Source organism: Hypomesus transpacificus, chromosome 23 (genome assembly GCF_021917145.1).
Source record: "Hypomesus transpacificus isolate Combined female chromosome 23, fHypTra1, whole genome shotgun sequence".
NCBI classification, from domain to species: Eukaryota; Metazoa; Chordata; class Actinopteri; order Osmeriformes; family Osmeridae; genus Hypomesus; species Hypomesus transpacificus.
In genome coordinates, this window is record NC_061082.1 from 8,088,813 (window position 1) to 8,102,096 (window position 13,284).

Genomic DNA, 13,284 nt, shown 5'->3' on the forward strand with positions numbered 1-13,284 from the left:
TGAAGAACAAACACATTGAATGTGACGGGAGCATTGGATCTCATCGTAGGATTCAAATGGCCCATTGGAAAATGGAAAACAGAGAGAGCGTCAAATATGTTCAAAATGAGCTAATCCACTTTGTGTGTGTGTGTGTTTTGTGCACTACCCATTCTGTATCAGCTGTCAAACTGACAAGCCCTACCAACGTGTTTTAGCTCATGTCATTTCCCTCCACCAGGGCTAGTTTGTTTGACAGAGCGTGGCTGGTAAATGCTAGGATTAGCATTTTACGAAGTGACCTTCCTGACTAAGAGTGGCATTCATTTTCCACTTCAAGGTTTCCTGCTCAGGTCGGAAAAGCTAAATGTTTATAAGGTTGCAACCAAACACGTCACACACTCATCAAGAGCTGTTAATGTATAGTTATACTGTCATTATGCACACACACACATACACACTCAGGATACACATTAGCGTATAGGCTATGTTTGTATATTGTAGGCTACTGTATGTGTGTGTGTGTATGTGTGTGTTAGAAGGGACACTACTGGGACACTACATCACGGATGTCGTTTCTCATTACCATTGTGTTGTTGCCCCAGCTGCACAGCCTTTAATCACTCCTCAGGTAATTAGTGTATCTGCCGTACGGATAGGGACCGGCTTCCAGCCCAGCCTCCACTCCACCTCAGGCCTCCCAGCTTGTCCTCCGCCTGCTGCCCTTTTGTTGATTGTCTTATCGAGGGGGGAGGAGGAGTGACACATATATCTATGTCTCTGATCCTGCCTTCATCTGGCTCCCCATGCAGCTGTGACTGATGTTAGAGTGGGACACAGAGGGAGCTGGGGTCTGTTTACCCCCCTAGCCAGCCACAGAGGTCAGTCTCAGGGGAGGAGGGGAGGGGAGAGATGAAAGAGGAGGGGACTGTTGGGCCGGCTGCTCTCGAAATGGACGGCATGACTCACTGAGGTAGCAAGCTGGTAATTACCATTCCTGACAATATTCAACTGCCATTGTATTTCAAAAATAAAAAAAGCTATCGGTTTCAACACACATTACTGCTGATTCCTATCAGAGTAGAGGAAAGTGAAGATGGGAGTCATTCATCAATAAGCCATTTTCAGCATTTTCAGCATTGCATTACAAAGGTCTAATGGTGTTCTTGGAACAAAACCGCATACCTCTCACCAAGGACAAGGGCTAGCTGATATGACCTTAGATCTATGGGAATTTGTAAACCGCTCTCCTCCAGTCACAACTACAACGACAGCTACTAGCGCTGATCTGCACAGGGACTATCCTCTTTCAAGTGCTAGAGGACACGCAAAAACTAAATATAGATCTGAAAATACATACAATACATGCTGTGGTACTTCTGCTTGCATGTTATCAATTTATTTATGTAGGCCTAATCCAAGTAAGAGACTATTTATTATCCATTATTAAGGTTGTTAATAAAACAACAACCTAATGTATAATAGCAGCAGAGAGGACTAATGAGCCCCTTTGAGAGTTAACACAGCTCAGTGCCAGTGGAATGTCAATTTATGATATTTGAGTGAACCCCTTCTTTCCAGCCAATGATGTACCAGCAATTCTGTTCCAGCCAATTGCCTTTGGCGAGGCGAGCTTTCCTCCTTGTTTTATTTTGTGAATGCACTGTCAATCGAACTTGAGCTGGAAGAAAGTGCAGAAGTCCAGACGAGAATTGGGGGTTTGCTGTTTGTCATATTTAAATGTATTTTATAATATGACTTTGTGCAGCTTTAAAGGACTTAGTACACCAGATAGAACTGGCTCAGTTTGAGTGTTTGTTCTAAGCTACATTAAGAAACACGTGGACACAGTCAAACGCAAGAAAGATTTTTAATCCATAATCTGTGTCCAAGCATGCAGAAATAAATCTATACAGTATATCTCAGTAATATTAGAACTGCATCCATCTATGTAGGCCTATACTATACAAAAACAGAACTTGTTATGACCGTAATCACTGCTCTAATGACCATTAAGCATTGAAAGCTAATGGCCTAAAAAACTCTCAATCTCAGCCAATAAATTAATGGAACGCAATTACACTTCCTCGAACCGAGCCGACTTGCCTCAAATAAGAAGAGTGCCATTATAGAGCCTGTCTAAATGTATACATCAGCATTAGAGCATCTGAGTAACCCTCACCTGCCCAAGATATCTGCTGGCCTGGCAGCTGTAGCCTGACTGATGGACTGTCTCATTAGGTTTAGTGCTATTGACTCCTGTTAGCTCCCTGTGTGGCTATGGCCACAGAGTCCTGGACTCCACTGTGCCATTCCCTGATCTTTCTTCCTCTCTTGATTAAATCCCTGTTGATCTCAGTGTGGATCTGGAGAGCAAAGCCTTAACAATCTACATACAAATAAAATGGTTTGCATAGTTCTTTGTGTAATTTCACTTTGTCCCCATGTCTTTTGTCTTGTTCAATTAGCTTTTTTGGGGCAAGTGCATTGTGCAGACCAAAGATCCAGCTGATCAAAACATTTGATCTGTGACCTGTATCCTCTGTAAAAAAAGAAAAGTGGAATTCAACTACAATGGATGGATGTACTTGAATTACACTGACTAGAGATGTTGAAATCAAAATGTGAAGCACTGATCTATTGACATTAAGCCATTTTCACAGGTTTGTTAAAATGAAAGAAAAACAAACTGGTATCCAAAGACAACATCTGCCTACTTTTAGCCTGGATGTGCATGCACGAGTTTGAATTCCCACATGCCTTGCCACCTAGAAAGCACAGCATTACCTCAGTGTCTGCTGAGGTGCACCTGCTTCCCCCAATGGAGTCCCTGGTTTAACGCTGCATGTGATACTAATAGGCCTTAACACTGACGACAGAAATCCCCATAGGTGAACTGACCTCACTCACCATGGCAGCTGTTTCGGATTCCATCGCTGACACTTTTACACAGGTAATGAAATCCCCTTTTACAGGCACGCACGATGCTTATCCTATTACCCAGAGACAGACAAAAATGTAATTTCTGGGAAAAAGTTTAAAATACAATAGTGAAGTAGCTTTATGTAAAACGTGGCCTACTCATCTTACAAATGTTAGAACAGCATAAATCAACATTAATTTCAGGGGTTAGCCCTGTACAGCTATGGTTTTGTTTATGAAGATTTGATATGATTATATGATTTTTTCAACAGTTTTCTTTAACATTGGCTGTACAGTATTTTTCTAAATTAAATTTGTTAGCACGAGACGTAGTCTAAAATTAAATCCCAACATCAGTGATACCAAGTTCCTAATAAATACCGTGTACTGTTGTACTGGAAATGTGCCCAACATAAAAAAGTGTTTCGTTATTACATAGGCTACGTGCTAGCTATATCAGTAGTCTACTGTTAAAAGTTGGGAGGAACGTTGGCAGAACAGATGGTCCTCGTCCCCTAAAAAGTACTGGTATTGGTGCATACTCGCGAATTTAAAGGTACGCACTTCCGTTAGTTTGCGGGTCATAATTCATAGTAAACCATAATCCATGTTTTTAAACGAAGATCGTTTTAGGTAGATAGTTTTCTTACCTCGTTTATTTGTTGAGTGCAGCGCAGAGGCTACTTTGTATCATTTGGTCCTTGTTGGGTTTCCTTGGTAACCGAACGCAGAGCAAGCCCTTGGACAGTGGTAAAGATGTTCTGTCCCTCCTCCTTCCTAAAACGAGGCAGGATAAACTCAGACCAAGAGAGCTTATGCCTACTTACTCTCCAAACTAAGGAGGTGATACCTACATGATAATCTAATAGTTCTATATTACTGAATATTACATTTAGGCGTACTTAATTAAAAATACCTTATTTCCACTTTACACATATGGCACACAAAACTCTAGCCCCCCCCCCCCCCCCCCCCCCCCTTATTCCTGCATTTCACCCTATACAATCAAGGTTGTCTGAAATATGGATAGTAGATGACTACCTGACTATTATCTAACTGCAGGAGGGAATCCACCGTTAAATCATGTTGTACAAGAGAATTGGTATCTAGAAACGGAAAATAAATCTCACCACCCAAGGTGCAGATGCTATCACTTGCAATTGATATCCTACCCTACCTGAAACACATTAACACACATTCTATCTCCCTCTTGCAGTGGAATCTGGCAAAATCAATGACAGCCCATATCACTTTCACTTTAATTTGAGTATTGTTGCTAATTGAGACATTATACAGCCAAATAATTCATAAATCATATTGCCTAATGTGTCTTCAAATGTAGTCGTTAATTCTTATAGAGGGTCCCCAACCCACCAGCGCCCCTAATATTGCGCTATACTGATACATATCTAAATTGATGGAAGGACCACACATAAAGAAGAGGTAGTTAGATTACAAACCCATGTGTCAGTTATTTTTTTGCGTTTTCCGAAGACGAAAGCCATCAAATTGTCAACCTCTTTTGGGCTTTCAACCAAAAGATTGATTGACAAGACCTTTGGTAAATGAGACCAAGCAATCTAAATGTACTGGCCAATCAAAGCAAAGCATGGGCGGAGTTTGGATGCTACAAACGAGGTAGCCATAACTAGCTACAAAGTTTTATGTGGATACCAGCTGCTAGCAAGCTAGCAGCATATAATTAGAAACTTTTCTTTGTTATAATGAATGGAACAGCTTACTCCAACTTTGACAACCAGGAACATGTTTTGAAATTAGGTGAAACGTTTGAGAAACAACCCAAAAGCGCATACCACACAGTGCGATGTAAGTGCCATTCTGAACTCTGGGTATGCTACAACATCTAACATTAGCTAGCCTGCAAGGCTAGCTAAACACTCGAAATGAACATTTTATGCTAGTAAGTGACTAGGCTAGTTTGCTAGCTCTAGTGTTTTTTGATTTTATATCGATGTTTGCAAGTGATCAGTCGTAATATAAGTAACTTGTCAACATTGTGTTATGTTACTGTAGCTATACACATAGAGATGTGGGGTGATTATTCCTGCGATATAGAACCAAAAATTTGCCCCCTAAAATTGGCTTGCTAGCTACGTAGCCTTGGTTAGCTTGAATAATTCAGTTCGATGCAACTAGCTTGCCACCTGGCGTCCAGCACGGGTCGTAGTTGCATTATGCCACCATCTATTGGTAAAACCAGGGTAGCTGCACGCAATTTTCAGTTTTAATAAATGTTTTGATGCAGATGACTTCAAACCAGCGTCCATTGACACCGCATGTGAGGGTGAGCTTGAAGTGGGCAAAGGGGAACAAGTAACAATAACGCTACCCAATTTAGAGGTAAGAAATATATTGTATAACAAATAGACTTTGTTAATATGCGTTGGATTTTGGGAAGGTGGGCTACACAGTATTGAGTTTTTACAAATGTTCTTGGTTATATCTTAGGGATCCACTGCCCCAGTGACAGTCTTCAAAGGATCCAAGAGGCCATACATGAAAGAATGTATTCTCATTGTGAACCACGACACGGGGGAATATCGTCTGGAGAAACTAAACAGCAACATTGCAGTAAAGAAGACCAGGTGGGTGGGCAAGGATATATTTGTAGTGGTACATTCAACCAGATCAATTCATAAGCGGATGGAATCACACAGCGTCAAATAGTCAGTTTCCAGCCGCATCTCTCTGTAGCCTTTCAGCCTCTACTGGGCTAATTTATTTTTCTTTTGGAGGGGCAACATCCATGGGTAGGAATGTGTTTTGAGAAGGAAACCAAGGAGCCACTATTTAAGGAGACTTGTAGAATGTAAGCCCCAGTGTGTGTTCTCAGAGCTGAGGGCAGCAGTAAGGTCCAGTCCCGTCTGGAGCAGCAGACCAGTCGTCTGAGCCAGGCACAACAGATCAAGAGTGGCAGCAGCAGCAGCAGCAAGGCCGCTGCCGGCTCCAAGAGTTCCCCTCCCAAAGAGAAGATGTCTCCGGCCGCCTCGCCCATGGATGACATCGAAAGAGGTAACCAGCCTGCTTTCTTTGGAACCAGCAGGCCTCGTCAGCAGTCCTGTGCATGCACATCATCTCAGTGGGTGGTTGTTCGGCAACTCTACACAATGTTGTTGTTCCCCGTCCACAGAGCTGATGGCGGAGGCGCGGGTCATGGACCAGATGAGCAGCGGCGACAGCTCCTCTGACTCCCACAGCTCCTCCTCCAGCAGCGAGGACAGCTCCAGCAGCAGCGACTCTGAAGGGGAGGGGGGGGCCCGCGCGCGGACCTCACCCCCGAACACGATCCCCCCGCCCGGGCCACCTCCCCTCCAGGGCATGCCCATCCTCACCACCACCACCACCTCCTCCCACACCCGGCCAGAGGAAGGAGGAGGCCACCTGATGAACACGCTGAGTGAGTTCTTCCTGGTTCCTTTGCTGACTAATTAGATCACCACTGCTAGACTACTACTCGATGTGGCAAAAACCTGGAATATAGTGCCGTCAAAGCAAACTGTCCTTCCTTCCTTCCACGTGTAGAGAATGACCTCCAGCTGAGCGAGTCCGGCAGTGACAGCGATGACGACTGAGCGAACTCACAAGTCCGATGACATCCGTGGCCGACTGGACCGATCTGCCAACGCCCAACAACCACTGTGGCCATAGAATGCTCCTCCAAGAAACAGAAGTAGAGTAGAATCCAACTGCATGGTTGGATCTACTCTAATCCTGCCAAATAAGACATCACTCACACCCCTGGAAACAAATATCTCCACTTCAGACATGTCCATTAGATGGCCCATCAGGTTAGAATTGTGTCTTTTGTTGACGTTTGTGCCTTTTTCCACCACAGGTACAAGGCTGTGAATAATTAGAATATCTATAAACTGGGTGTTTTTCACAGTTTGTAAAGGTGGTGTGTCCAGTGTCGTTGTTAAGAGACCTATACTACTGAATTGAACAGTGGAGGTAGTGCTAATTGTCTGTCATGCATAGAGGAGGATGCATATCAAATCTGTGTGGATTCCTATGCATTTGATGAACGTTTTTTTAGGCTTCATAGCATCAGTGTTAAGCTCCTTTAATTTTTTGCCTTATGTCAACTGTTTAGCATCCAGGTTAATGCATTCTCCTGCTTTCCTTTCTGCATTAGGATTTATCAGTGTATCTTATGTGCACACTAGCAACATAGCAAGGTGAATCTTTGAAGAGAACTAGTGCAGTAGAGTTACTTGTGGAGTGACTTTTGTGATGTGATTACTTGGCTTTGTAGCTTTAAACCTGCAATACTTGAATCTGATTTGTAATTAATTTACAATATTCTCTGCAGACCAACAGATATTTGCTTAATATATTCTTAATATAATTTTATGAGTGCTTTCATTAAGTATCTCCGTTTCTATCTTGAGAAATAGGTGGAGAAAGTGTGGTAAAAATGTCTTACATTACAGTGGATGGAATATTGAGGTACGCTAAAGTCGCTCTATGATAAACCACTGGGAAAAAGGTGGATGGAAATAATTAAATTTACAAAATACATAAAAACCTTTTTTCTTTAAGCATACATTTATTGATAATACATTTTGTAATTGTGTATGTGGGTGGCAATAAACATGGCTTGGAAGTAAGTAGGATTCTTGTATCAATAAAACTGACATTAAACACGCATTGAAAAAGCTCCAATCGGTCCTAGTTTGTCGATGATGGCAACATTGGACTAAGGGATTTCAAATGGTGTGTGCATGCATGGAGTTCAATCTACTTCTTACGACAAAATGGTTCAAAGTTCACATGCGTTCAGATAACTTCAGGCGGATCTGGCCACTTTCCCGTTCCCTCCGTTGAAAACAACAAGGCTTTCTAATAAGGGATCTGAGGCAGGGGCGCCAAGCAGTCGTTGAATTTAACAGTCAGGGCCATTTTATGCTCCAGAATGATTGGTAAATGTATGTTAAAGATCGGATTGCGTGCCTGCAGCCAAGAAAATTGTGGAATTATAAGGGTCTCAACGACATTGAACAATGTTAGGGACATGCGACGTGGCTCATCCATCGCCGCCACCACCGTCAAGGCTGGCAACGATAAACAGAAAACCATGGATGATTTGGATGGACCTAGTTTTATGACGTCCTTATACTGGCTTTTCGGCAAAGGATATTTTCAGACAACACAACAACTGCAAGTAAGAATAGCTTTCTCTCACCGAAGAACATAATGATACAGTACGAACAACGCACTATTGAAACAAGCTGTTAGAATTCGTATGCATAATGGAAGATATTGGTCAAATTTCCCCTCTCTGGCATTCTTACACCAACTCAGTGTTTACCCGACCTCTGCTATTTGTGTTAGACATGCGTAATAACATGTTTATTCTGTAAACTAACAGCCTACGCATGAAAAAGTTCACACAAACCCCTCTGTTTCTTCTACACGGAAGAGAGAAACCTTTTGAACACAGCTTCAGGAATTCAGTCAATGTAGGCCATTAAAAGGGGAAGTATATTTGCTGCGCTAATTTTCTTCCTTTATATGCTTTTTATGCGAAGTCAATGTCAAAACAAATTATCAATTGAAGAACACGGAAGAGATAAAACTTTTGAACACAGCTTCAGAAATTCAGTCTAAGTTGTAGTCCATTAATCAGTTGAATAAAATAATTTGGGTCAGAGGTCAATCTCGTCCATTGGACTGCGTAGTTAAATTCATTAAGATATTCCCTATTTCTCTTACAGTATGAGCACCCTTTTCCAGCATGGCTTGAGGTACAATGACACATCCATAAAAAAAACTCAACCAGGTGTATATCTTTCTCTCACTGCAGATTGAACACAGCAAAATATACGGGCCACTGTGGAAATCAAAGTATGGCCCTCTGGTAATAGTGAATGTGGCCAGTGCTGAGCTGATCGAGCAGGTGTTAAGACAGGAAGGAAGACACCCCGTCCGCACTGATATGCCCCACTGGAGAGCCTACCGGGAGCTCCGCAACCAGGCTTACGGACCTCTCACGGAGTGAGTTATACAGAAGCCTAGGTTCTGTGACGCTTCACTACTGGGCCAAAACAAGCTGTGCTGTCCAGAGAAATAGGTCAATGGATATGTATTGTTACATGTAAAAAGCATGACATGATGTATTACTTCATGGACATTGAAGCACAGTATTCTCTTTGGGCCTATTACTGAAACAGCTCTTCAATGGAATTTAGTATCTAATATTGTAGCAGTTGGGTTCAATTGAACCAATCTTAGTCAAGATCACTTCCCAGCAACACACAACAGCTTTGGAATCATATGAAAATTGTTTTGGCCAGCCCTCTCTTCTTCATCCAGGTAGATCCGATTAAGATATAGATCTGTGTGTCGGTAGGATGGGTGCAAAATGGCAAAGAATCCGGAGCATCTTGAACCCACGCATGCTAAAGCCAAAACATGTTTCTGCTTACACCAACGCCATCAATGAGGTGGTGACTGACTTCATCGACAAGTTGGCCTGGCTCAGAGAGACCAGGGGCGGTGGGGTTATGGTCAACGACCTGGCAGTAGAACTCTACAAATTTGCCTTTGAAGGTAAGCAGACAGAACTTTGCGGACTGATGTGTGTGTGCAGGTATGTGTGTGTGTGCAAGTGTTTGTGTATGTGACAGGCAAAATGTGACATGTTATTTGGAACATTGAAAAAAGATATACAATTAGCACCAAAAGTCCTGGGACAGTAACCCATATTCTGTTTTGTATTTGACCAGTTCTAGAGTTCGACAGGATACTGTAACATTTACATAAATTGGCAGACTGTCAGCTGTGAGCTCATTTGAAAATCTGTTTTTCTCTGACTGGGTTATGTCATTGTGACATTCCCCCAGATAACTAGTTCTAAATGTATCCAAGTACTATGAGTAATCAGTATATTCATAAACCCTCTTGTGATCTATGACTTTTAGGTGTTCATACTAACCAAGGGGCTGCACAGCTGGCCTTGAAGTTTGCACAGCAAGGCTTAGCCTTGACAGTTGATTAGATAATGCAGAGAATATGGAGGGGTTGATCTGAATACAGTGATTAGGCCGACAGATGAGAATAGGGCAGTAACTCATGTTTTTTGGATTGTACCACAGGCATCTGTTCTGTGCTGTTTGAGACACGTATGGGCTGTCTGAATGAGAAGGTACCAGAGGAGACCCAGAAGTTCATCTTCTCAGTCGGGGAGATGTTCCGCCTCTCCCCCATCATTGTTCTCTTCCCCAAGTCCGTCTGGCCCTACCTCCCATTCTGGAAACACTTTGTGGTAGTCTGGGATCATTTATTTAAAATTGGTAAGCAAGCTCCCCAGTGGTAATCTTATTCCCCCTTGCACATAGAGATTGTATGGCGAGGTTTCTATAGTTAATGGCTAGATTACAGCAGAGAAAGCCAGGAAAATATCAAGGCCACTGTTGGAAACTGTTCTACAAAGCAAAGTTCAATTTCCCTCTGATAAGTTACACAGGGTCGAGTTCAGTGTGTACAATGAGCCATACAGCTTGACAACATTACCATCTAGTGGTTAATGTCCTGTACTCACAAAAGAAACATCCTTGTGTATTGAACTTGTCTCTTAGTCAAGGACTACCAACACTTATGTATTTTGGATGTCCTTTTGTGAATCTGTCTTTGCATGTTTTTATTTTTGCTGTGCCAACCTCACCTCAAGCGGAGGAGCTGATTCATCAGAAGACGGAGGACATCCAGGAGAAGATGCGTTTGGGTGAGCCTGTGCAAGGGGAGTACCTGACCCACTTGCTGCTGGGGGAACAGATGACCGTCGATGAGATCCTGGGGAGCATCACAGAGCTATTGCTGGCTGGAGTAGACACGGTGAGGGCAGGCTGGGAAGGGTGGTTGGAGGAATACAGCCAGGCTAAATTGACATTGGATATGATGAATGCAAGATAGTCTTAACCACTTAACCCTTCCCTAACCCAGACGTCCAACACCATTTCCTGGGCTTTGTATCACATGGCCAGGGAGCCTGAGATTCAGGAGAAGCTGTACCAGGAAGTCATAAGCGTATGCCCTGGCGACAAGGTGCCCATCAATGAAGACTTCTCCAGCATGCCCTGGCTCAAGGCCGTTGTCAGAGAGACGTTACGGTGAGTTCAATCATCATCTATATAATTTCTGTTCTTTTTCAATTGACATATATTCACCCTAACACTGTAGGTAACCCATGGCAAGTAATGCAAATGTGAAATTGTAGAGAGTAAATAACTGGTAAGGATTCAATATTCTCTTGTATAACTCTCTCTGTGCGTTCTGTCTCACCAGGATGTATCCTGTGGTTCCTGGTAACGCCCGAACCACGGTTGAAAATGACATTGTGGTGGGAGACCACCTCTTCCCTAAGAATGTGAGCAAACAATACAGTTATGTCTGGAATATTTACATGTATTTTCCTATTTTGTAAAAACAAGACATACATAATAACTCTCTCTCTCTCTTTCTCTCTGTCTCCTCAGACCCTGTTCCATCTCTGCCACTATGCTGTGTCCTATGATGAGAAGGTGTTTACCACGCCCCACAGTTTCCTGCCCCAGCGCTGGCTCAGGGGGGAGGACAAGTACAAGCAGCACGCCTTTGGCTCTGTGCCCTTTGGCTTTGGGATCCGGGCCTGTTTGGGCCGGAGGGTGGCAGAACTGGAAATGTACCTCATCCTGTCCAGGGTGAGACCTTCAAGACCCTCTTGACACAGCAGTACTGTACTGGGTTTAATAACACAAGGGGATTATGTACTGCATAGTCATGAGACCTTCAAGACCCAATTGACACACCAGTGCTGTGCTAAGTTTAATAGCACAAGGGTATTATGTACTGCATAGTCTCCCTCTGTTGTTTTCGTTAGTGTTTGAACATTGTCACAATTTTTTGGTGTTTTCCAACCCTTGCACATAAGGACCCTGGTGATTCAGGCCTCCGTCTATAAGATGTCCTTTGACAGCGAACACCGGATAGATTCTACTTCTGTTGGGCCACCTCAGCTACATCAGTTTGGCTGTTTGGTTTGAGATTGAGTGGCTGGTTAACTGGCCCAGGTCCTTGACTAGCTGCGATAGGGAGCTTGCCTGACTTAAGTTAGCTACCACCAAGCTTTCTCTATCCTGTCTTTACTGATGCAACATCAGAAGACACACAGGTTTCTAGATCATAAGCAGTGATTTAAATAACATCGTAACACTTGTTCAAATGTGTGTTGTGCTCAATTTCTAAAGAACACCTCGACCTTAGGGACAGCCCCTCTCTGCATCGGTAGTTGTTTCCACATTCTTCCTCTGTCTCTTTTCCCTGTTTACGGAGGAGAGGATGGAGGGGAGGAAGCCAGACCCGTGTTATCACCCTCATCTCCTGCTAGCCCAGGAGCATGGAAGACAGTGGATGGAGGCTGCCATGCCCTTTAGTGACAGTCAGATGACAGACATAAAGCTGCCTATATTCCTGTTAGTTTTGCTTGGTGTTGAAAAGATCATGAAAAGATCGAGTAGACTTTCAACTTTGGTCGAATGTATCCCGCCTAGATTGACTCATTCATGGGCCTGTCTGTCTTCTGGTAAAGATGTTTTAATAATTTACCCCAAGTACGTGTCAGTTAGATCCATGTACTTGAAACGTCTCAACCACTCTTCAATTTGTTCAGACTTATTCAAGCTTAAACAATACCATTAATTGACATAATCAATGCATTTGTGTTTTAAGTTTTCTGTCCAATCATTTAGAAACCTTGCCTTTCAGATGAGGAAAGAATGTTATGAACTTTCTCTCTCTCCCTTTGTCTCTAGTTGATTAAACACTATGAAATCCGGGCGGATCCTGCTGGTTCAACTGTCAAGCCTATCACAAGAACCCTTCTGGTCCCTTCTACACCAATCAACCTGCAGTTTGTCGACAGGAAAGTCAAACAAGAGGAGCCAATGGTGGCAGCAGGAGTGTCTGCATGAGTACTATTAGTATTCAGAGAGTGTAATGCTGTTGTTCACTTGGTTCCCTTTTCGCACTTAACTTTCCCATGCCTTAACACAAATGCAAATTGGCAAATATTGTCCAAAAACGAAAACACTGCTTATATTTAAAATATTTCCTGTATTTTTGTTTATGTTTTGCATAAATAGGGTTATTTATGCAAAACAATCCTCAAGGATCACAATGACTCTTGCTTAGAGACTTGTTGCTCTTGTTGGTTAGTGGTAACTGATTTAAACTGTTGTATTCCCTGCGAAATATTCTATTTTAGTTCATCTTATTTTTATATTTTTACTGTTGCTTGCTTTTCTACAGGAACACTTGCACTTAGAGATTCATGTTGTTTAATTGTAACTTGCTGAACTACATGCTCTTATGGTTCTTCCCTTT

General features: G+C 42.8%; 3 protein-coding genes across 4 annotated transcripts in view; 2 read left to right on the forward strand and 1 right to left on the reverse strand.

The window, feature by feature from the left end:
• si:dkey-91i10.2 (uncharacterized protein LOC555224 homolog) overlaps positions 1 to 4,431 on the reverse strand; it is a 34,915-nt gene extending 30,484 nt beyond the window's left edge. The window contains exons 1-3 of one of the 2 annotated variants that reach the window (XM_047047522.1): positions 4,362 to 4,431; positions 3,552 to 3,678; positions 2,890 to 2,972 (exon numbers count right to left, since the gene is read on the reverse strand). The gene's annotated coding sequence lies outside the window, so the exon portion shown is untranslated. Of the gene's footprint in view, positions 1 to 2,880; positions 2,973 to 3,551; positions 3,679 to 4,361 lie in introns of both variants that reach the window. The other variant, XM_047047523.1, reaches the window with a different exon arrangement.
• An 87-nt stretch (positions 4,432 to 4,518) lies between these two features.
• eaf2 (ELL associated factor 2) lies at positions 4,519 to 7,532 on the forward strand. The gene is made up of 6 exons (XM_047046078.1): positions 4,519 to 4,728; positions 5,168 to 5,262; positions 5,371 to 5,507; positions 5,756 to 5,934; positions 6,053 to 6,319; positions 6,445 to 7,532. The coding sequence occupies exons 1-6, from the start codon at positions 4,626 to 4,628 to the stop codon at positions 6,492 to 6,494; spliced, it is 831 nt and encodes a 276-aa protein (XP_046902034.1). The 5' UTR covers positions 4,519 to 4,625; the 3' UTR covers positions 6,495 to 7,532.
• Positions 7,533 to 7,704: 172 nt separating this feature from the next.
• On the forward strand, positions 7,705 to 13,138 carry si:dkey-91i10.3 (cytochrome P450). Its single transcript, XM_047046073.1, has 9 exons — positions 7,705 to 8,086; positions 8,729 to 8,919; positions 9,275 to 9,474; positions 10,020 to 10,217; positions 10,595 to 10,758; positions 10,867 to 11,033; positions 11,209 to 11,290; positions 11,400 to 11,603; positions 12,714 to 13,138. Exons 1-9 carry the CDS (start codon positions 7,838 to 7,840, stop codon positions 12,870 to 12,872), a joined length of 1,614 nt encoding a protein of 537 aa, XP_046902029.1. The 5' UTR covers positions 7,705 to 7,837; the 3' UTR covers positions 12,873 to 13,138.
• Positions 13,139 to 13,284: the final 146 nt, after the last annotated feature.